At 47.7% G+C, this 24,569-nt stretch overlaps 1 protein-coding gene across 1 annotated transcript in view; it reads right to left on the bottom strand.

Annotated features, from left to right (window-relative positions):
• The window catches only part of RPF2 (ribosome production factor 2 homolog), a 420,196-nt gene that overhangs the window by 256,856 nt on the left and 138,771 nt on the right, over window positions 1–24,569 (bottom strand). Inside the window, exons 5-6 of the mRNA XM_069607771.1 lie at window positions 1,783–1,864; window positions 1,616–1,692 (exon numbers count right to left, since the gene is read on the bottom strand). Coding sequence (XP_069463872.1) covers window positions 1,616–1,692; window positions 1,783–1,864 — 159 coding nt within the window. The remainder of the gene's footprint in view (window positions 1–1,615; window positions 1,693–1,782; window positions 1,865–24,569) is intronic.

Here is a 24,569-nt window from a genome sequence, read left to right as displayed (position 1 = left end):
CAAACATTTGGCACACCAAAAGCAAAGGACAGTCAGCTGTGCAGACTTTGAATATTTATGATTGAGTACACAATAACCACAAAAAGGTTTAGAAATCCATGCAGGACGGGGATAAACATTTTTTTTAAAAAAAAGACCATCCTTTTAGGGCACAACCTATCTCCCTTGTTGCAGATTTTTAAAATATTTCAATTCGTACAGCCTGATATGGTCAAAATATGGTCAAAATACGTAGAGCCGACAACCCCTATAAAGCGCTCCCTGAATCTTCATCGAGCACGCACCACGGAAGCAGAAAGGACTGCTGCAAGGAAAACCTGCAAACGTTCCTTTTTCCTTTTACTGTATTATCAAGTCCTTCACAAATCTGGTGTGTAATTTAACATCGAGTTCAATGCAAACTGTGCCAAAAACTCCGTTTACAGATCAAGCACATGCAATACTTCAGGAAAACCCCATTACAGCGACTAGATGGTAACTGGGATTGGTTTAATAATTTAATAAATCAACAATAGTTTCCCCCCTTTCTGATGCCAGTACCTCAGCTAACATTTTATGGAAGTCCACCTGAAAGGCACTCCACAGGAAAGAAAGCATCCTACATGTGCCCAAGACACAGATTTCGTGTTGCTGAAAGACAGAGTAAACCAATTTGTGAGGTCTCGGCAGAGTTGGGACCATGGGGAACATGGGGAACATGCTCTGGCACTGCCAGAGACTAACACCGTTCTGGCACAGGTTGCCCAGCAGCTCCGGGGTATGCAAGGGATTACTGTTGAAATGGCTCCGACCTCTGTGTTTGGGACTGGAGACGAGTACATGCATTGTTGGCCCGCAGACTGATGCATATTGCGCTCTTCACAGCCTGAAAATCTATGCTCTTGGATTGGAAAAAACCTAGCCCGCCATTCCAACAGCAACGGCAAACACTGCTGTCCAAGAGCCGTGCAGCCGAACAAGCCCGTTACCAGAGGACTGGAGGCCCGAGCAGGCGGAAAGGATTTGGGAACTTTCAGAAATGTTTATTTAGGCCGTAAACTCCAGCATGATGTAGGACTATGTAACGTGGTTGGGTCAGAAATGACACACTGAGGTTGACAAGTGCTTTTCTTTTCTCTACTGTTATCTTTTGGTCGTGTTTGGGTGGGTGGAGGAGGGGGGTCGGGATAAATTGGTTCATTTACAGAAGACCCGTACAAGGATCACTGAATATAACTTGTCAGTAATGCTCTTGGTTGCGATTTGGGCAGGCTAACCCTTTCTGTACTTTTTCTTCTTAAGAGCTGTCCGCTTACATGAATCACAAAAAAAAAGTATTAAACCAATTTCAAAACCCATGGCCTAGCCGAATATTTGTTATTGTCACATATGTTCTGGTATTGCTAGATTAGCACTACCGCTGCTATTGTTTCATTAGTAGTACCGTTATGACTTTCCATTAATAGCCTACTGCAGACTATGCAGTTGGGAGCGCAGTATACATGACAATTTAACTATGAAATTGAATGACAACAAAAAATGCCGGAATCAACCTTGCTATATATACAATAGTAACTCGGCAGCAAGCCACTACATGTTACTACGACACGAAGAAGACGACGACGTTCGTGCTTACCTTTATTTCACTCAAAGGCACAAACTTCTCAACACCAAGCTCAATCATATCCAGAACATGGTAGTCAAACATGCGCCCTGTAAAAGAAAAAACATGTGCCAATTTAATGACAAACTAAATCGCATCAAACCAGTTACTATCCAGGTCCCCTTGGAAACACAGCTTACCAAGTATTAAGTTGTTGGGTCGTTTTTTGTTATGCGAACCGAACAAAAATAAGGAACAATCAGATTTCTTTGCAAAGAATTCCTGCAACAATAAAAAAATGAAAATAAATGCACGTTACTGTGATAGGACATCCAGACAAAAAAAAACTAGAAAGAGGGAAAACATCAGACACACAAAGCTGCACGCCCGCCCTGGTTGCCTCTGGAAACCCCCTGAAAGAAAAAAAGGCATTTGCAAATATTTTGACTTACTGAGCTACAATGGACTTCACCATGCTGCATGCATGTAATCCTTCACTAATGTTTTGAAAGGGCTCGTGAAGGATGTACCTGCCTGGGTATTGCTCAATTTATGCTGCTGCTGGCAAAGTAGCCAGGTCTGGGAGTCTGCTTTGGTGAAAATGAATTAGAGTTTTAATTCAATCCCCACTGGTTTGCAGACAAACTTGGAAAACAATGAGCGTGTCTGATTTTTTTGTCCATTAACAGTACAAGGTAACTGCTGAATTCTGCTGTGGCCCCAAGCAAGGTCCTTTAGAGAAGCTTTCCTCTTGTGTCCTCCAGCACTCATTCTGCTGCACACAGCCAATTGCTGGCTCTGACACAGCCATCAGTGGGCTCAGATTAATCAGAGCCAATTCGGACTATCAGGACGGAATCTAATCGAATTACCTGGTTAGTAGGCACCAGAACTCCTAGGAACTTGTAAGCACACCTCAAGCCCATGGTGCACCCAAAACATGACTCCAGGTAAGGCCACCATCACCATTGTAGCAATGGCCTCTGGGAAATGTGGCCTTGCCAATAAGGGAAGCTCTCTTCCTTTCTTTTTATTACATTTTCTTCTAGTCAAAGCACTGAAAACTTTGTATTTATCCCAAAAATCACTGAACTAAGCTCCTTTATGCAGTTCTCAAAGCACGCGATAATTTTTATCCCAGAACGATACACTGAATACTCCCTTTCACAGTGTTTGGAATTAAGGAAAAACACAGTATGAAGTACATACTAAAACGTTTACTGCATTATTTTGCATACAAGAAAATCCTTTGCAGAGGGGACCAGGGTTCGAAGCAGGAGGACTTCATAGCTGCAGCAGCATTGTTAATGTTTGCATCATAGAAAGGTTGCTGTTTTTTAAGCAAAGGCAGGGAGGAAGGGGCTTGACGACAAGCCGCCTATCAAGGAACAGAATGTTGTGATGTGGAGTAAACCCGCGGTGGATAAGCAAGCAGATGGGCCAGGGGGAATCCCACGCCCAAAAACTGAAGAGTCCAGTAACTTGACAAAGTACTGTTTTATTCAACAAAAACCATGTTAAAACAGGGACAGCTCTGGATATCAATCAGTGATTTACAAAAGCCATCAACTGGTTCCAGGCTTGTTGTTAGCAGCTTATAAACGAGTATGACGTCACAATAAATGTTTAATTTCAGTAAACCTAAGCTGGGATGGGTTAAGTGACTCAATTATCTATTTGGGGTTAAGGGAGTTTTCCAAAAGTCAACTGTTAGGTAGACTTTACAATACGATCCCAATGGTTTGTAGATCCCCAACTCTTAGTATCAGTCTTTACTACTCATGGAACCGGAGTAGAGTGGCAGAGCAGTCGGGCTGATCAGAAGAGGAAGATGTGAGCTGGAGGCAAGTACACTGAACCTAGTTAGTAATGCACATCAAAGAAGCACTTACACATTTATATTAAGAATATAGATTATGTTTACGCAAAAAGCACTTTTAATACCTATAGGGAGGGTGCTCGAGAGCCCAGCCAAAATGGCACTTGAGCCTTTGAGCTCCGAAATGCCTCATGCTGATCCGGTAATGATCCTGTTGTGACTTGCCGAGCCCACTCCGAAGTGTGCAAAATCCTCGCACACACTCAGAGCCTGGTAGTGCCCGATACTTGGAGATACGGTCCGCCACGTCTGGGACATAACGGCCCAAGCACAACGGAAGAGGAGCTGGCCTGCGCACACAGTTCGGACCACAACCTGCCTTAAGATAAGCTGGGCGCTGTGGAGAAGAACAACAAGTTGGCCGAGCGGCGCAAACCGTGTGGACCACAGCGAACTTGGGTGGCCTGGGCAGGACGAACAGACCTCGCTCCAGGCAACATCAGCGCAGAGACCAGCCCCCCCCCCCCGGAATAGGCAACCGGGTGAGCCTTTTGCGTATGCCACACATGACATCCGAGGCTGGGGAACTCCGCGTTACCCAGCGTTGATCAGCCCTAAACAAACACAGGTAGTCGCTACGGACACCCGCCGGGTGCGGTAAGCACTAGGCCCTGTGATCCTTGGTGGAAGATCATAACCTGGACATATCCGTGGCAGCGATAGAGCACTTCAAGGGAGGTGTATGCCGTAGGCAACTCCTGCAGCAGGGATGAACACGCTCCTCTAACCCCGCACCGGGACACCTGGGAGCTGAAATGTGACTCGGGAGTAGGAGAGCGAGACTCCGGGCGGACAACGCCATTACTACAGATAACTGATTGGGAAAGGGGGAGAGCGCCGGGTGGAGCAGGCTCAACGGGGGTGCAGGGCTGGCCGTGACTGGAGCGGCATACTCCCCGTTGGACGCACCTAATAAGCTACGGGGAGACACTATAAAACGAAGAGGGCAATCACAGGAAGACCCCAGTCCCGGCGAGATATATGTGAAGAGAGGTCTGCGGGGCTGGTAAGGTAGCACACAAACCTCGGGTGGAGACCTTGAGCAATGTCCCACCCTGCACTGGTGCATATTCCTCCCCTATCACCACGTGGGGCACCCTATAGAAGCAAGGGTGGAAGGTCACGGAATATACAGGATTAACCCTTAAGGTATGACAAAATTGCGGTAACACAGCCTATGGTTGGAGTCCTTGCGAGCAGACCCACTGTGCAGAGACCGCACACATTTCCACCCCAGTTCAGTGTGTGGGGGATCCTGCACAGCGCAAGAGGGTGGAGGGACAAAGGGGAGCAAAGGACAAACCAGGAGGACATAACCTTATAATCATTGAAATAACCACCCGTAACAACTGGTGACCTAAGAGACTATTTCTGGGTACTGGGATGTCATAGCGTGGCCAGGTGGAGGTAATCCGGCTGTGAATAGGTGATGGGGTGCGCACCGCTTCAACAGTACGAGTCCTGGGCTATATCGCAATGTTGAAATCAGGCAAAGGAGGCAAACAGTCAAAACTACATTTCGACACACCCTCTCAAGCTACAAGCGCCAAAAAGATGGACGGATCCCCAGAAGGGCGCCCCTGCTAGGCTCCCCAAGATCCCACAGTAGCGTTTCAGGATATAAAAGAAACGTTCAACTAGTTGCAGAATAGTATACAGTCCGTGGATGGGAAGATGGACATGCTTACTTGTAAAGTTGACCACATGCATGTCCGCCTTTATAAACACAGGGAGAGGCTTGATGAAGTGGAGGTGCGTGTATCCAATGTGGAGGGTGAATCCACATCCCCGGCCAGAGACATGATTATAGAGAAGCGTGCCCTGAAGGAGCTGGCCGATAAACAGGAGGACTTGGAGTCCAGATCCAGGAGGAATAACTAGAGAATAGTAGGTGTGCCCGAATCTGTGAAGCAGAGAAACATGGAACCGGAGATACTGCACAAAGCACTGGGATCAGAGGATTTATCAGTGTTCATAGTGAAAAGGGCGCACTGTGTGCCTAGTGGGAAGAAACCGGTCCCTGGGGCCCCACCACGCCAGATTATAGCACGTATGCTGAAGTATCGAGTCAGATCTTGCTCTCTGGCAAACTACAAGAGGGCCACAATTAGACTCTTTCCGGACTTCTCGGACAAGGTACAAGCATCCAGGAGAACATACATGGAAGTTAAGAAACAAATGTGGGAGAGAGGCATCCGGTATGCCATGCTGTTCCCAGCCAAGCTGCGGATAGAATATGAGGGCCGTGTAATTTTCTTCCACACCCCAGAGGTGGTGAGCTCCTTTCTTGAACTGCAACTGAGGAACCCCAGACAGCGTGGGAACAATGGGTGATGCCACAGCCGGAGTAACATATCCTTGAGCAATAAGTGATGTATGGGGCTGAATGAGCAAATTGATTCGAGGGCAATCGGGTCACACGTGTTGATGTAGCAGAGGTGTGGTGGATGGCTGGGCACCGAGCCACCCCTAATGCAGAAGCTTAAGTTTGCTGTACAAGTTGGGAAGGGGATGATGCTGATAAGTTGGGGTGATTGGCAGAGGGGGGCTCAACATACTGACTAATTGGGTTTGTCGGCGCGGAGGGGGGGGGGATGGGAAGAGAAGAAGGGGGCAGGTACGAATCTTAAGTTTCTTTGTTTATTCACTTATTACACGCTCCAGACCCGGAGGTAATAGGGCGCGACAGTATGAAAATGCAAGTCTCACATAGTTATACAATATACAGATATATGCAAATATGATAGACGTTTCTGTAGATGCAGTGCACAGTTCAATGTGCGAATATGGCAGCTATATAGTTACAGTAATATATAATGTACAAATATACAAATTACAGATAATTCACTCCGTGGAGCCCTAGGACTTGCAGGTAGAGTAGATATATATAAATTTCAATAATATACAATGTTCAAATGTACAAATTACAGCATGTTACACTCCTAGGCAGAATAGCTTCCACGTGTTTCAGTGGTGACATGAAGTTAAGTAGGGATAGAGGGTACGGGGGAATAGGTGACACCACACGGCCTGAAGGGGTAGGAGACTATGGGTCGGACGAGATGACGTGTTTTATAACATTTTCCCTAAAGGATAGGAAAGGTTGGTCCCTTCGTAGGTCTTGTGGAAGTGAGTTCCATAATTTCGCTGCCTTTATAGGGAAGCTATTGCCACCAATGGTGTTGAGCCTATGTCTAGGTATAGCCAAGCAATTAGTATTACCAGCTCTAGTTGGTCTGGGATAAATTCTTCTCTGGAATTTATCTGAAAGGTAGTTAGGGGCAGCATTGTTAAGAGCTTTGAGAGTCAGAGACGGCTTCTTAAACTGAATTTTATTGCCCGTAGATGGCCATTTATGTTGGCGTCTAAGGGATGAGATATGAGTTCTTTTATTTATGCCTAGGGCTGCTCTTAAGGCATTATTTTGTAATATCTGGAGCTTCTGGATGGTGGTTTTATTGGCCCCGCTGTATAGGGCATTACAATAGTCAAGAGAGTATTAAGGCTCTGGCCAGGATCAAACAGCTATCATCAGAGAGGAAAGGTTTGTCTGCTCTTAGCAACTTGCAAGTGTAAGCCCTGGATGAGTTTAGGGAGTTTATCTGTTTGTCAAAAGACAGTGTGGAATCAAGATAGAAACCAAGGGTTTTTACCTCCTTGGAGACTTTAATGGTATTTCCATCGATATTAAATGAGGAAAACTCCTGTCCTAGTTTTTTAATGTTGGCCTATGATCCCAAAATTAACTCTGTCTTATCGTTCAAGCATAGGCCATGAGTGGCCATCCATGCTTGGATGATGAGATATACCTTGTTCACCAACTCTGTGTCCTTACTGTGATCCCCAGAAAGCGGAGGGGAATCAGAGTGTCGTCTGCATAATTCATGTAGGCGACACCCAGAAGGTCCAGATCATCAAACAGGGGTTTAGTGAAGATATTGTAGAGGGTTGGCGAGACACAGGAGCCCTGAGGAACAGCGCACAGAATAGGGGTCGGGTCAGCAGCCGACGAGGGGGGAGAAAACACAGTTCTCTCGCTCAGGAAAGATTCAATCCATCCGATAGCCTCCGGGGAAAAATGGGCGGCAGAGTCAAGGTGTCTGCAGAGGACCTTATGATCAACCAGATCAAATGCAGCTGAGAGATCAAGTAAGAGCAGAAGTACTGTCCTCCCTTTGTCTCTCAGCTCGTCTATTTGGGATTTTAAGTCGATTAAGGCCGTTTCCGTTCTGTGTAATGGGCGGAAGCCAGATGGTCTATTGCCTAGGAGTTTATGCAGTTCAAGGTGTTTTTGAATTTGATTATAGGCAGCTTTGTCCAATATTTTGAGTAGGAATGGAACCGTGGTGATGGGGCGGTAATTAGTGGGGATAAGGGGATCTAATGTCCGTTTCTTGAGGAGAGGGAGCACCCAAGATTGTTTAAGATTGGCAGGGGTGGTGCCTGTAGCAAAGGAAGCATTGATTAGTTTAGTAATGAATGGAGATAATTCTCTGTCAGCATCTTTTATTAGCTGTACTGGGCAAATATCGCCTTTGCAATTGGAAGGCTTCAGTGACAAGATTATTTTTTCTACTTCCAATGTAGACATTTTGGAAAAGTGGAATGTATTATTATATACCGACAGTGATGCCTGGGCAGAAGGTTTTTTGGCAAGCACTTAGATTCAGTGCTTCTTTTTTCTGCTGAATTTTATTTTTGAGCATGTTGATTTTATTTGCCAACGCATGTTGGATATCTGTCCACCAGGATGTGTCTTTGGTGCAGATATCGGGTATAGCTATTGGAAACTAATTATTTTAGTATGGAGAAGAGTTCTTTCATACTAGAATTTGATTTGGCAATACGCTCATCGTAGGAATTACGTTTGGCCCGGCAAACTTCCTTCTTGTAATGCGAAGAGAGTGAGGTTAATTTGGCTTTGTTCTCATTGGATGGGAAAAGTCTCCAATTAGTTTCACTCTTTCTCTTCAAAGTGTGGAGGTCTTTAAGTTGTGGCGTAAACCATTTGTTTTGTTGAACCATGGGGCAATCAGTCGAGATAATCACCTGGGGGTCATGACAGCAGACCACCTGTTGGTTAAGAGATCCGAATGGGATCCGCTCTCTAAAAGGCATCATGTTAGCAACACTTAAGTGCATCCCATGGAAAGCAAGAGGGCTGAAATGACCGTCCAAATGCTGCAGGGTACTGCTCTATTTGCAGCGCCATCAGGTGGGATTAGCGTACCTACGGGAGACGCATTTAACACCAGACACTGAATCCAAATTTGGGAAAAGCTGGGGGTGCCATAGATCTTTCTACTCCTACTCCTTGAATGCTAGAGGGGTGTATTCTCGTCCATGGCTCTGTTGGGTTTCGCCAGACTAACGGGAATAAAGACCGGGAGGGGAGGTGTGTTGTGGTACAGGGAACCATACAATGCAAATTATACACTTTAGTAAACTACTATGGCCCGAACCAAGATAAGGTAGAGACACTAAACTGGATTGATTTTCAACTGGGGGAACTCCTGCCAGGAGAGGTTGTCTGGGCTGGGGACTTCAATGTGGTTATGGACACTGTCTGTGACCGCATGGGAACTGGCCATCGCCCGGTACCCAAAGGGACGAACAAAATACAAGGCATGTGCCTAACATGCGAGATTGGATATGTATGGAGGAGAAGGAATCAGAGGTTACAATATGCGCACCACTCCTCGGCCCATGACTCAGCGTCACAGCTGGACTTTTTCTTGGTTTCACATACACAAATGGAGAGGATCACGGAAACAACAATCCTTGCTCACACGCCATCAGACCATGCCCCTGTGTGGATGTCTGTTGATTTGGCGTGTCGGGGGCGGGGTGGGGGGGGGGGGGTGATAACACCTTGGGTATTTAAGAGTGAAGGCCTTACTGACACGCAGTTCCGAGACGGCCTGACCTCAGCAATAGAGACATTTTTTTTTTCAAATACTGGGTCGGCAAGATCTGCCGAGACCCTATGGGAGAGCTTTAAGTGTGTGATGAGAAGGGAGTGCATATCTAGAGAATTTGAAGTACGACAAATTAGAAGAGAATTGGTAGTTAAAGAAAATTGTATACTAGCACTAGAATCGGCTACACCCACACCATCACACCTAGAACAAGCAGAGATTATGAAACAATTGCAGGTGTTCAATGATCTAGCGCAGTGGGAGGCCAAATTTGTGTGGCGCAAGGAAGCAATACGGCAATATGGGTAAGGGCAGAAGCAAGGCAGGGTGCTGGCGAGAGCAGTGAGACTGGATAACCTCAAGGGTCGAGTTCTATCGATAACAAATGGGCAGGAGGAAAAATTCACAGATGCAGAGATGATTCCACTGGTTCTATAATTATTATATTATACTCATCCCAGACCCAAGCCTTCCAACAGGAGATAAATAGCTACTTAGATCAAGTGGCCCTAGAGAGGTGCACGGATGAACAAAGAGTGGCTGAACCAGTTGACGTTGGAGGTGGTGTTGGGCACTATTAAGTCCTTCCCGTCTGGGAAATCCCTGGGACCCGACGGGTTCACGGCAGAGTTTTATAAGAGCTTTATAAGCACTACGCTACCAAACTCGGCCCATACTTATTACACATGTATCGACAGAGCCTGAGGGATGGTCATTTACCTGAGTCTTTGAGAGAGGCGTGGTGGTGGTTAAACCGGACAAGCCTCAAAATGACTCCTCCTACTACTGCCCAATCTCCCTCATCAATCTAGATAACATTCTGGCCAGTAAATTGGCCTCTCGGTTAGCACCCCCACTGCAAACAATGGTGAGAGCAGATCAATCCTGTTTTATACCAGGGCGCTCCACCTCTTATGGGCAAAGGAGGATGTTGGGGCGGATCTCGGCGGTGCAACAGGATGACCAGATTGTAGCTGCCCTGTTGGATGCCACCAAGGCATTCGACTCAGTGGAGTGGCCATTCCAGTTTACTACACTGCATTGGGTGGGTCTGGGGGAATAATATATTGCTATGGTGTCGCTACTATACACACAACCTGTTGCCAAGATTAGGGTGGTCAGCGTACACCAAATATATCGCTGGGGAGTGGCACCCAGCAGGGGTGTCCTCCGGTGAGAGAACGGATCTCAACGACCGGTGGGGGGTGTCTGTACATCCGCTCCCTATATGGTGGAGGAGAGGCACAGGAGACCCCAGCCAAGATTCTCTATTCGGTAGCAATGGTCGAGCAATCAAGGCCTAGCTTCTCAGGAGGTGATGCAGGCTGGTTCTTAAGTACAGTGTATCCCCAAGCCCCCACAAAGGAATATCCACACTCTGTATTGGTTAGAACACAGTCTTTATATAATCAATAGTTAAGGTTATGTACATTCATCATGATAACTCACTTTGTACTCCGGCAAAATCTACAATGACAAATATTTACAATCCTAAAGTGGTACCACCCTAGATCTTATTGAAGTGCATGAACAATACTGTACAATGTCACACAGACCAGTAGAGTGAAACCAGCAATAGAGAGAGGAGAGAAAATAAGATGGTTCAGCAATAGGCAGAATACTGACCCCTACCACTAGGCACAGTTCTGTGTGGAGATCCCCCCACCTGGGCAACCTGTAAGGAAAGATATAGCTCAAGCCCAGTCCATATATTGCTCTGCAAGTCTTATTTTCCCCTATAATGTTTTCACCCCCCCAATGTACCTGGTGGAGTCGAGTTCCTCGAAAAGGCGTCGACAAGCGTCGAGGGACTCGCTGTTCGGCGACGGGGAATCGACGGCCCTTCTTGAATGCCTTCACTTTCAAGCGGGAGGCACGGGGCGTCGAACGTCCGTCGACAAACGAGGTGGAACGATGTCGAAGAGGCGGCAGCTTCGTCCGAGCGGTGCTCGTCGGCGTCGGGGCGTCGGCGTCCTGCAAGGCGGAGGTGTGCGGGGCACCTCGATGACAATAGTTCTGGACCGCAAAGATTGTAGAGACGGGAGCCCAGCAAGGGCGTCGAGTCGTCCGAGTCTTTGAGGTCGTCGGGTGGCGGGAAACACACCGGCAGGTTTCTCCTCGGCGCGTTGGTCGTCCTCGACTTTTTCCGGCAGGATAAGCGGTCGACGATGCGGTCGAGAGAGTCCTTCGATTGAATGTTCTTAGGCAATGGAGCGGACGGCTCCGATCGTCGGCGGCACGGCGTCAAGTGGTTCCCACGGCTGGGCAACACAACTTCGACGGGCCTCCAGCGGTTCCACAAACCTGCGAGCCCTGGTCGACGGCAATGGACTTCGACGGCGTCGATGTCCGGGTGCTTCACTTCGATCTCCTCGGCGGTCCCGTCTCAGGTCGACAGCCTTTCGAGGATCTGTCTTCCAGGGCGCTTCGGCGAAGATGGAGCGGTGCTCGATGGTCCCTCGGAGCACGGGAAGAGGGCGCCTTACCAGGTCCTCTCTCGGGTCAGCCCTCGACGAATTCGACAGCCTTCGGATCGGTCGAAGCAAATGCCACAGCAAATCTTCTTCTTCCAGCTGGACGTCGAGGATCAGCAGTTCCAGTTACTCTTGAGTGGAGACTCAGCTTCTGAACGCTTCTGAACTGAATACCCTTCCAGTGGTGAGAGGTCCCCAGATATACTATCCTCACTCTCATCCACGCTGCTGGCACACACTCAGCAGCCAATCATACTGCAGGGCATTCATGCAGTCAGTCAGCCAATCAGGCACACAGTGCATTCAGGCCACACTCCTCCCTTCCAGACACTCACAACAAGGAATGTGGATTGGGACAAGTACCCAGCCATTCAACACTACACACTGCATTCAGGCCAGTTTCGGGCAGGGCTGTCTCAGTCTTTGTCTCACATGCCAGAAACCAGACAACCACAACAAGAAGTGTATATTGGTCACACACTCCATTCACCCAGGTCCCACCCACAGGAGGTACCCACAACATACAGACACTGGGAAGGCTCCAGCCAGTCTAGCTGGGCCTTCACCACAATACCATACATGGAACTTCCACCCAACAGCCAGTCAGGGGGAAGGGACAGAGTCAGGGCTTCCCAGGACTTTGGGAAAAACAAGACAACAGGCAATAGAAAGCAAGAGGCCACAGGGGCCATCTTGTTTTCTATCAGGAATCAACTGATCCCAATTGCAGGGCCTGGGTATCCCAAAATGGAGGACACCCAGAGCACCTGTCAAGTTCAGCATGGAGCTGCCACCAGCCCATACCCTGCTCTGTGGGCCACCCACAGGTGCCCAGAAACATACACTAGGGGCACAGGGTTGTACCCCCTACCCATGGGTGCCATAAGGGTATCCCATGGGTCTGTTCACCAAACCAAAAGAGAGCTGCACTGCCAGGAGTCCCAAATGGACTCCTGGGCAGAAAACATGACAGAACACACGATAAAAACAGTAATAGGACAAGGATTCAGAGGCCCTGTCCCTCAGATGCATTTCCAGCATCACATCCGTCACCTCTGCTGTTCGCTCTGGCAATAGAGCACCTGACGGAGAAAATACGGAAAGCTCATCTACAAGGGGGTGAGAGGGTTGAACTATATAACCATAGAGTGTTGATCTCTTTATGTGCGGACAATGTGGTGCTCTTCGTCAAGGATCCCTGATGCAACCTTGACTTCTCAGGACTGAAAGTGACCACCACGAAATCGGTCCTGTTCCTGGTGGGGATTCCAATGGCACATGGTTCAGACTCTGTATCTCAGGATCAACATAGCCAGGGACAAGGATGTTTTATAAAAGAATTATTATCAGAGGGCTCTAGAGCAGGCCAGAGCGGCAATGGGGAGATGGACAGACCTATCCTTGGATCTCTATGGCAGAATCTCCCGGATTAAAACGACACTGCTTTCCAGATTCTTATAAGTCTTTCTTAATGCTCCAATTGCAATACCCGGAGACTACTTCCGGGAACTGAAAACTGCGATACTGCAGTTTATAGGGGCAGGTAAACAAGCTAGAGTCTCTTGGGACAAGCTGGTAGCACCTATACATGGGGAGGTGGGGGGGGCTAGTAATGGCAGAATTTGAAACGTATTACAATGTGGAACAAGCAGGGTTTCTTTACTGGTACGGGGAAACGAGGGACCGAAGACATGTAGAAGTGGAAAAAGCGATTGCAGTACCATTACTTCTGCGCTCTGTCATCCTCACTGCGCCCAACAGAATCTCTCGCGTACGCAATATGGTAGACGTCACTTGTAGGGCATGGGCCAGTATAGAACATGAATCTAGGGGGGAGGTTCTGTACTCTCCCAAATTGCTGGTAATACACAAACCCGGGATTCCCATTACGGGTTTCATTGCCCTAATGACGCGACTGGGGGTAACTTGTTATAATGACCTTTTCCCGGATGGGTCATTTGTAACATTGGAGGAACTGAAAAGTAGGGGGGGTGCAGGGAGAGGGTTGGGGTACTCTTGGAGCTGGAGGTATTCCTATATTACAGACTGAGGGGGGCTATGCGACAGACATTCCCAACATTACCCAAACCACCACAGATAGCTCCAATATTAGACAGAATACTGCAAGTTGACATCAGTAAAAGAGTAACATCAGTGATGTATACCATGAGTCTCACTTTGAAAGAGAAGACGAAAGCCTCCCCCCAGAAAAAATGGGAGGAGTCATTGGGACAGGAGATGTCAGAAACAGTGCAGAGGTACTGCTGTGAAGGGAGGAGGAAAGGGGCCACCAATGCAAAACTTAAATAAATTCACTTCAAATATTTACATCAATTTTACTACACACCAGCCCAGCTCAAAGGTTATTTCCCAGATACTACAGGTAGTTGCGTAAAATGAAATAACTTTGTCAGATTTTATGCATGTGGCATGGGAACACCCTCCCACATGGATGTTTTGGGCACGAGTGTGAGAATTAGTGAAATAACGGGGGTAGGCATAGAACCAAGCCCAAAGGCTTTGCTGGGGCACCACATCGATTTCCAAAAGGCATGCAGAAATTAATAGGATTGATCCTGATATTAGCCAAGAAGCGGGTGGCGATGCAGCGGGGTGGGAAGCAAAGCCCAGGATGGAACAATGGAGGGTGATATTTTGTACTGCAATGACATGGAAATGGAACATGGCTCTCTAACCCGCACTCAATCTGGTGTAAGACATGTGGGGCCTCTGCATAGAATACTTGATCAGGAGCAGCCCAGACACAAATGATGCAATGCAACCCCCGAATGACTGAAGGTACAAGCACGGGGCACTACCCACAGAACTTGGATGAACTCAGGGTAAATCAGATACTACAAAAAAGAATTACAAAGAAAACATATGTTGGACTGCACATTAGGAACAGGTCACCTGAGATTCGAAAGCATGAGTGTATATCCTTTACTGTGGTGCAATGTACCCAGAGGGGGGAGTTATGGGATAAGGATATTGTTGGTAGCTGGTGCTGGTTGTGTTGAAAAATGCCAATAAAAAGATATTAAAAAAATAAAGAAATACTTAACACAACAAACCCAAACACTTCAGAATACTTTAGAATACTTTTCAAAGGCCACTGCTTAGTTTGTAGTTGCTTGCAGTAACAATTGTTACAGCTTTTAACAGTAATGACAGTTCTATCGTATTATCTGTAATAATGCGCACTTGCGAAACTTGGAAGAAATATGGTAAATACATTTACTCTGCAAACTTAGATAGTGACTTTTAGAATGGAGAATAGTTGGTTAGTGTAACACTAGCTAGGCTTAAGGTTCTAGAGGCAGTTTCTTCGCACAGCAAGTCTTAAGGTCCAAAACACAGTTCAGAGAGGGCTCAAAGTTTTGACAGCAGCAAACTATGAAAACTCCAGCAGATATTTTCTAGTCTCTATAGTCTCTAAGATGCAAGAGAATACAACCAACGTGGGAGACCCTGTTAAAGGACTCGCTAAAGGGACACAAGCAGCGGCTTGGGTCAGAGATAAGAGGGGGTTGCCCTAGACACCCGTACGTGCACTCCCAACGCTCCTCTGAAGCGACTTTTCGGATTAAGGTAAGCACTACCTTTTTCCGCCGCAGTACCTTTGGTTTGAAGAAACGTTTGTGGCTGGATTCTCTTCGAGTGGACTCCTGGTGCGAAAAGTAAGGATCTGTTAGATAGGGAATAGCAAACTTGGATGCATTTGACTATCCACTTTGAGATCGCAGACTTTGAGACATGGTCCCCTTCTCTACCAGCTGCTATGGAAACAAAGAACTGATCCGTTTTCCATAGTGATTTACTTTTGTTTAGGTAGTACATGATAGCTCTCCTTGCCGTGTGGAAGCATCTTTCTGCTGAATACGTTGGGTTTGGAAAAAAGGATGACATTTCAATGGATTGGTTAAAATGGAACTATGGAACTTTGAGATTAATTTAGGTGAAAAGTGAGGATGTTGTAGATGGAGGTCCAAGTATGGCCCTCATGACCCCCACACGACTCTCATCCCGCGATAGATGTAGCTCAAACTTAGGCCCTTCACTGCCATTGTTGAGGGATCGCAGATGTGAGAAACATTACTCTATCAGACAGCCATTCAGACCATACAAAGTCGATTTAGAGGATATAAAATCAATAAAAAAGGTAGACTGACCGCAAATCAAGAAATCAATGACATCACGACGTAAGCGCACTTAGACATGAAGTATATAGCCATCCATTCACGAAGCTACACAAACATGCATTTGCTTATTGCATACAGACATGAAACATGCTTATGACTCACGCAGGTAGGAGACAAATACATATGGGATACATTACTCACCGTAATCGCATTTCTGATGCTTGCATCTGCTTCGATTCACATGCTGCGCATAGGCCGACATCTAGTGGAAGCTACAGAGTATTTGTTTTTCGAAACTCGAAAATGAGCATCGACCTAGGGCGTGCCAGTAATACTATCCCTAGTGGGACGTCCACTGTACCCATGATCCCTCACGCGTGTAGGACCCTCAGAATGTATTTTTTCTGACATGAGGTAGCATGAGGAGTAGCGCGAGTACAGAGTATCCAAGCAGATAAGATAGATAAGACTACAAGCATCCATGCGCCTTCTCTCAGAGGGGAGGAAGGGCGGGCACATGTGAATCTAAGCAGATACAAGCATCAGAAATACGATTATGGTGAGTAATATATCCCTTCTAAGGCTTGTGGAATCTGCTTAGATCACATGCTGTGCATAGATTAGCGAGCAGTGAGAAGGAGGAGGAGGTGGTGGGATGTGAGAAGGGTCATGAGCAAATAAATGTCTTAGAACCGCTTGTCCCACTTGAGTATCTGTCTTGGAATGAGTGTCAATGCAGTAGTTTTGAGTAAAGGTGTGAATAGAGCTCCATGTAGCCGCTTTGCAAATGGTGTCAAGGGGAACATTTGCAATGAAAGCCTGAGTGGCCCCAGTGCCTCTTATAGAGTGGGCCCTTGGAGTAAAAGGCAGTTTTATCTGAAAGGGAGTAACACAGCTGGATACATTTGACTATCCATTTTGAGATGGCACATTTAGAGACGCAATCTCCTTCTCTGCCTGTAGCTAGGGAGACGAACAGTTGATCTGTCTTCCCAAGCGGTCTGGTCTTGTTTACGTAGTAGAGGACCGCTCTTCGCACATCTAGTGTGTGTAGTTTCACCTCAGCAGAGCTTTTGGGTTCTTGGAAGAAAGCCGGTAGCTCAATGGACTGGTTAACATGGAATTTTGAAATGAACTTAGGTGAGAACCTAGGGTGTGTACGTAGAACCAGTTTATCCCTATGAACAGTAAAGAAAGGATCCTGCACTGACAGAGCCTGAATTTCACTGACCCTGCTTATGGATGTAATGGCTAAGAAGGCAGTTTTATAGGTCAGGTGTTTGAGACTAGCTTTATGCATGGTTCAAAGGGGGGGGCCCATGAGTTTAGCAATCACCACATTAAGGTCCCATCCTGGTCGTGGGTTTGAAATTGGAGGGTGAAGTCTCTTTACCCCTTCCATAAATGCTTTAACCACTGGTACTTTCCACCACGACACCTTGTTATGGGAGGTGGTGTAGGCTGACAGCGCCGCCAGGTGTACCTGGAGTGAATTAAATACCAATCCTGCGTCCAGCAGGTGGAGCATGTAGGTGACGATGTTGGAAGGAGCGCAATCAACCGGGTTCATTTGTTTATTCTGGCACCAGATAACGAATCTCTTCCATTTATCAAAGTAACAGTGTCTTGTGTTTGGTTTCCTAGATTCTTTTAGGATATCCATACATCTCTGTGGCAGATTGAGATGGCCAAACTCTATGACTTCAGGAGCCATGCTGCCAAGTTCTTCGAGCTGAGTTGAGGATGCACTGTTTGTCCTTTGTGCTGGGATAGTAGGTTGTGCCAGCACAGGAGTCTGATGGGTTCGCACGCTGCCAGTTTGTGCAGGTGCGGGAACCACGATTGTCTCGCCCACATGGGAGCAACTAAGATGAGTCATTGATTCCTTGTGCATCTTGTTGACCACCTTCCTCAACAGAGGGGTTGGTGGAAAAGCGTAGGCAAACATCCCCGACCAGTTCATCCACAGAGCGTTCCCCATGGAGTCTGGCTGGGGGAACCTGGATGTGAATCCTGGGCATTGTCTGTTTTCGCTTGTGGCGATTAGGTCTATAGTGGGGCAACCCCACTGTGAGAAGAGGTCTGCCGCGACTTCTTTGTGTAGACGCCATTCGTGCTCTTCCGGGAGGGGGTCTCTGTTCAAAGCATCTGCTAGAGAATTGAGATCCCCTGGAACATGTTGAGAGGACAGGTAAATGTTCCGTTTGAGTGCCATATCCACATTTTCTGGGCAAACCTGGACAGATTTGGCGAACGAGTGCCCCCCTGCTTGTTTATGTAAAACATTGCTGTCGTGCTGTTCGTTAGGATCTGCACTGACAGGTTCGACAGGTGGGGTTCGAACGCTCGAAGCGCTCTGAAGACTGCCAGGAGCTCTAGCAGATTGATGTGATGCCTGGCCACTGTGCGAGACCAGAGGCCCTGCGCTGTGTGGTGAAGGAGGTGTGCTCCCCATCCTGAGAGGGATGGGTCTGTAGTGACTACAGCTTGTATTTCCTGATTGTAAAAGGGTTTCCCCTTTGAAAGATTCTCCCTTGTCCACCAGCGAAGACTTTGTACTAGTGTTGGGGAAACGACCACTAGATCGTCCCACTGACCACTTGCCTGAGACCACTGTTTCGCCAACCATTCCTGCATGGGTCGCATGCGCAGGCACGCGTGGGGAACCAGGTAAATACATGACACCATCATGCCTAGCAAACATCGCTTTGCGCACCCTTATCTGGCGGCCGGACTGATAGAGGAATTTGCAGTAGTAGATTCCGAATTCTTTCCTCTGATGGAAAGGCCAACCCCTCTTGAGTGTTTAGGACAGCTCCTAGGAACTGTTTGGAGGTGTTTGGCACCAGACTTGATTTCTTCTCGTTGATTGAGAAACCCAATTCGAAGAGGAGATCGATAGTTCTTTGGATATTGGATCTGCAAATTACTGGGGTCTCCCCCATGATGAGCCAGTCGTCCAGGTAAGGGTACACTGGGATTGCCTCCCTGCGTAGGTGCGCCGCCACCACCACCAGTACCTTGGTGAATACCGTTGGAGCCGAGGCTATACCGAAGGGCAACACCTTGAACTGGTTGTGCCGACTGTCCACCTTGAAGCGCAAGAATCTTCTGTGCGCCGGGAACATGGAAAAATGAAAATAGGCATCTTTCATGTCCAATGTTGCCATGTAATCTCCTTTTTAGGAGGGGGATTACCTCTTGGAGTGTAGTCATGCAAAACTTTTTGGTGTTTGACATACTTGTTTGCAGGGCGTAAGTCCAATACTGGGTGCATTGTCGGATCTCTTTTTGGCACAAGGAAGTAAGTTGGATAAATACCCTTGTTTAGCCCGGGACGAGTTCTATCGCGTCCTTTGCGAGAAGATTGAGGATTTCCTCGCGGAGGATGTTTTGGTGGTCCAGGGAGTGTATTTTTTGTCTTGGAGGGTGGTTGCGGGGGCGCTCTAACAGTTCGATGCAGTATCCCGAGGACACTGTGGACAGCACCCATCTGTCCGAGGTGATCCCTTCCCATGCTTGGGTGAAGGTGGAAATGCGCCCCCCTACTGGGGATGCACGGGAAGGGACCCTGAGCGGAGCGTCACTGTTTGCTGGGAGGCATACCGCCTCTACCCGGGCTGCCTCTCCCTCTACCACAGCCCCTCTCGTTACCTCTGGCGTAACTTTGGGCAGTTTGTTGGTTGCCACCCCACGATGTACCTTGCCCCGTGAGTAATTAGAACCCCTCTGGGAATTTTGGCCGCGTGAGCAACGAAAATTATTATTCCCTCTTTGGTTCGTGGGTTTGTTAGTTAATTGTCCCAGGGACCTTAGAGTATCATATTCCTCTTTGGCAGTTTTGAGTGCTTCCTCTACCGCTTTGCCAAACAAGACATTCGGTTCCACCGGCATGTCGATAAGAGTAGCCTGGGTCACGGGTTTAAACCCTGTGTGTCTGAGCCAAGCGTGTCTCTTGATGACAGTGCTCTCTGCGATGAGCCGGCCTGCATTATCTGCTGCGTCAAAAGTCGCCTTTGGAATGCACCCGGACACCGATCTACCCTCCGACGCAATCTGGGCTCACTGGCCCTTTAGCGGTTCTAGTGCGGAGGCTATGAGGGCAGCTACCTGCTCCCATTGGTGACAATTTTAACTTGCCAGCAGAGTGGTGGTATTTGTGATTCTTGCCTGGTAAGCGGAAGTGGAGGCCACTTTCCTTCCTAGACCATAAATCCTCTTGCTCTCCTTGTCTGGGGGAGCTTCAGATTATGCTAGAGGTGTCCCCACTCTTTTCCTGGTGGTGGTAACCACCAACGAGTCGGGCTTAAGCTGCCCCCTTATATATATAGTGGGTCGGAAGTGGCGGCCCTGAATAATTTTTCAATTCTGGGGTTGAATGCCCGGGTGAGATTAGGGGTGAGGAGGGAGGGGTCAATGTTTCCCTGATGGTTTGGCCTTTCTGAATCTTTCGACGCCTGGTGCCGAGATTCGGGGGTAGTTTGGGAAGGTTCTGTAGCTTTAGAGGGCGTGCGGCGAGACTCGGAGGCAGACCTGGAAAGGACTGCCGGAGCCGACTTTCGAGCTGCTTGGGGATAGAGGTCAGTTTCATCTCCCGACGACCATACCTCCGTAACTCTGGAAAGAGAGGCACCCTTGGCAATCGTGGATTGTTGCTATGTGTCGTGAGGCAATCTTGACCTGGAACACCCAGAGGACACTATCTGTGGACCGCTCTCTATGTGCCTCATTCTTCCGATAGCTCGCCACGCGTGTCGAGTCTCGGCTGGGGTTAGTGTGCTTAGGTGCAGTGGCGTGTGTAGCGCTCGTGTCGCCGGGTGTTGTCCTCATAACTGCCCCGCCGGACAATCCTCTGAGGCCGAGGACTCGCGCTTGGGTGTCCAACGACGCCCCTGTGCCCTCGCCATCTGACACGGCGGCGTTGCTGCCGTCACTGAAGGAACCCACCGCCTCCATGGTCTTGAGTTGCCTGGCGTAGTGAGCCCAACGTTTAGTGGAGTGGTCCTTTAGTGTTTTATCCTTAAAGAGCTTACACGCTCTGCAGTTCGCTTCGGGGTGATCCCTAGGCAGACAGATTACAAGTGTTATGCTTATCTACCCAAGGGAACTTGCGGTTGCACTTGGGGCAGAATTTAAATGGCGTATTCTCCATATGTTAGTCTATGGCAGCGGGCGAGTGTATGTAGGAAATAAACAAGTGTGAGTATGTCCACCCTCCCCCCCCCCCCCCACTCTCCCTACTTGCAGGGCAGAGGCCTTTCCGAGGCCCGGACCGAGGCCAGAGGCCTTCCAAGGCCCAAAGTTCATTGTGCAGTCTCAACAGCTATTCGTTCTTCGGACCAGCGTCGATCTTCAGAGTCTCGACGTGGGATTGAAAGAACAGGGAATTTAAAATTAATTATGACAAAATGGCAGAAAGCCAGGGAACTCCGCAACTATGCTTCCGACCAGTATGGCGGAAAAAACAATCAGAGTCCTACACGCGTGAGAGATCATGGGTACAGTGGACGTCACACTAGGGATAGTATTACTGGCACGCCCTAGGTCGACGCCCGTTTTCGAGTTTCGAAAAACAAACTAATACTCCGCAGCTTCCACTAGATGTCGGCCTATGCACAGCATGGGATCTAAGCAGATTCCACAGGCCTCAGAACTCTATTTATATTCACACTCTTCACCAAAGATGAGCTGCAAGACGCCAAAGTATATGCGTATACCAAGCTTGCAGATACTAGACTGCCACTAACATGGAAAAGCCAGGAGGACAAACATGGAATCCATAAGCCCAGTGAAATGAACGAGGAAGGGGAGACAATCTTCGAGTACATGCAAGTACTGGCATGATTGCTGCAGCCAGAGGCAAGTAGAAACGATGCACCCAGCCAAGTACGTGGGGAGACGGAAATGTCCCGGTTACCAAGGCGATAAGCCACCTACAGGAAACTCAGACTGAAATCCTCAGAATTACAGGCAAGAGAGCTCCATGTTGTGGTCACAACCCACGTGACCTAGCAGAACAAGACAATGCGCATTCAATTGAGGTCAACGGAGAGAAGCAGAGGTGGAAAAATACAAGTGTTGCTCATGCAATGCCAACTGAAAGCACTCTCCCAGGCTTACATGATCAGAGGTGGCAACATTAGGTAACACACAGCCCCTCCACGTCAATTCTCATGGCCTTGAAAAGGTACACTCAGCCTGGTAATCGCCCAGGGTCCAAGGCTGGGAGGACACCCCCCCCCCCCACTCTACCCAATCCAGAGTCACCTTTCACGTGAAGGTCTAATATGCTGCAGGAGCCAATGTCTCCCTGCAACATTGTAGATTGGAACATGCAGAGGTGGTCCCAAGGAGGAGCCGCCAGATATTGCTATTGAATAGTAGAATTAACCCATATAGGACATATACCTAGTTTGCCTAAACAGACCAATGTGAATGCCAGCTAGGTTTCAGGGACGGAGTTTGGTTTTGTGACGTCACACCTGGAAAACAGCTGACACGCTCAGAAAAAGAGCGCCCTGGAGAATTCATGTTGGTCTAGTGTGATCCCTGTCGTTTTGTTAGATAATAAAGATAGTAAACTTTGCCCCATGGTGGAGTCTTGCGTTCTTGCAGTGGGGAGTTGATGGACCCGAGTGTCTCTCTGCTGGTAATTGGGGTGACTGCTATAGAGCCCCTGCCACTACAACAAGTGGTAGCAGAGGGATGGTCGCCAAGACCTTTCAGCCGAGCGGCTGCACGGAAACAGACACCTAGAACCACGCGTGGCCACAGAGAAGAGGTTGACAGGAGCTGCCTTTGGAAATTCCAACCCGCTTCCCGTGGGACACCTAGCAGACCGTATGGCGGAGTGGCAGGTTGTGGGAGAGTCGGTGTCTGAGGGGCTTCAGCGAACCACAGAGGCCAAGTATAGACTAATCTATATGGCAAATGATGGATGGGGGGAATTGTTCCGCTTGATGTGTTGCGTTTTTTGTTCTGTGTAAGGATTACCCATTCTTTAGGCGGTCAATTTGGACTGTCAGCTTAGCTTGCAGATGAAAAAACATTGAAAAGAAATAATTTAAAAGAAATAATGGTTCCCCCTGCGAGACAGGCAATTTAGCTTGGTTCATGGATGATTATGTATGGTCTACCTGTGTATAGGTGTTAACGGGAGAAACTAGCGTATATCACGGAAGGTAATTTCTCTTTCTGAGATGTATTCCTAGAAGGCGTTGCTATAGAAGAGGGACTAAGTGACTTAATGGTTTACCCTGTTAGCAAGGAAGGAAGACAGCCGTGTAAGGAAGATGGCAGTGTATGCGTTACGTCAGGTTTGTCATTGTGTTTGTGTAGTTAATAAACAGACATATGTTGAAGGGTCGAGGATCGAGAATTTATGTTCCAAGACATTGCAGATGTCACTGGCGAGGTTAATAGGACTTGAGGTGCAATAGAAGTGGTGGATTTCAATCGTTAGACTGTTGATTGAGTTTGAGAACTCATGGTGGGTTATTCGGGTGAAACTTGAGAAGTGCACCAGTGGGGTTGTGATTGGAGCCTTCAGGACGAAGGGCCGCAGTTGGACAGTGCGCGGAACGCTCGCAGTGATGGTGGTTGTTAGGCAAGAATTGATGGAATAACCCTGTGGGAGACTACCCAATACTTGTCCTCTTGGTATTAGGTAATCCACCTTTTGGTATAGGCCTGTGCTACACAAGTTGGTAGTGTGACTGAGCAGCCAGCTTTACCTCAAGAGGGGTAAATGTGAGCTGCAGAGCTGTAGCAATGAAATTAGCAAATACAAGTAACCAAGTAACACTTACACTCAGCAGTATTTAAATGAGCATTCTTAAAAAAAAGGGCAATATAGTTAACAATCAAATATACTTTAAAATACTTTTCCAGAATCATCACAAAGCTAGTAGATACTCTTTAGAGGTGCTTTTTACACACTTCCTACACCCTCAGGTGACTCACTAACTAGGACAGTAATGGCATTTATATATCACTAGTACACTTTGTAGATTCTGGAGGTTTGTAGAAAGGAAAGGTTAAGGAAAGGAAAAAGGTTAAACAGGTTCTCAGAGCATGTGAGCACTTAAACCTTCCAATGAAGTCTAGACAAAAACCTTTCCCAGCAATAATGGTTTATAACCAAGTAATCACCTCTGAGGGACAGTAAATATCAAATTCAAGTGGACTAGAAGAGTCTACAGGGAGCCAGGACAGCCAAAGTCAATTGGAGCACAGTCTATGGAGATGAGGCACTTAAGTCTTGCACAAAGTTAGAGAGTTTGTTGAAGAAAAATCACTGTAACCAAAGCATAAAATAAGCAGTGTCGCATAGCAATTTCCTGTAGGTTTGCTAATCAAATGGACACTTGTGTAGCAAAGTTAGCTATTTAAGTTGCCCTCTTCAATGAACACACAGCTCGCCCTGCATTCCTCTCTTGTCCATGATGTTCTCTTCACCCTCTTTTCTCTGTTAACTTCAAGTGCAAATTGAGAGAAAGTGCAGCAGTAATCCTCTCCTCCACTCTTACGTGCCAAAGGCATGTGTGGGAGTGATAGGCAACAATTAATTGCAAA

This window comes from Ambystoma mexicanum, chromosome 4q (genome assembly GCF_040938575.1).
Source record: "Ambystoma mexicanum isolate Mex_15411 chromosome 4q, UKY_AmexF1_1, whole genome shotgun sequence".
NCBI lineage: Eukaryota > Metazoa > Chordata > Amphibia > Caudata > Ambystomatidae > Ambystoma > Ambystoma mexicanum.
Note: the sequence above shows the minus strand (reverse complement) of the source record. Positions and strands in the feature narration are given on the sequence as shown.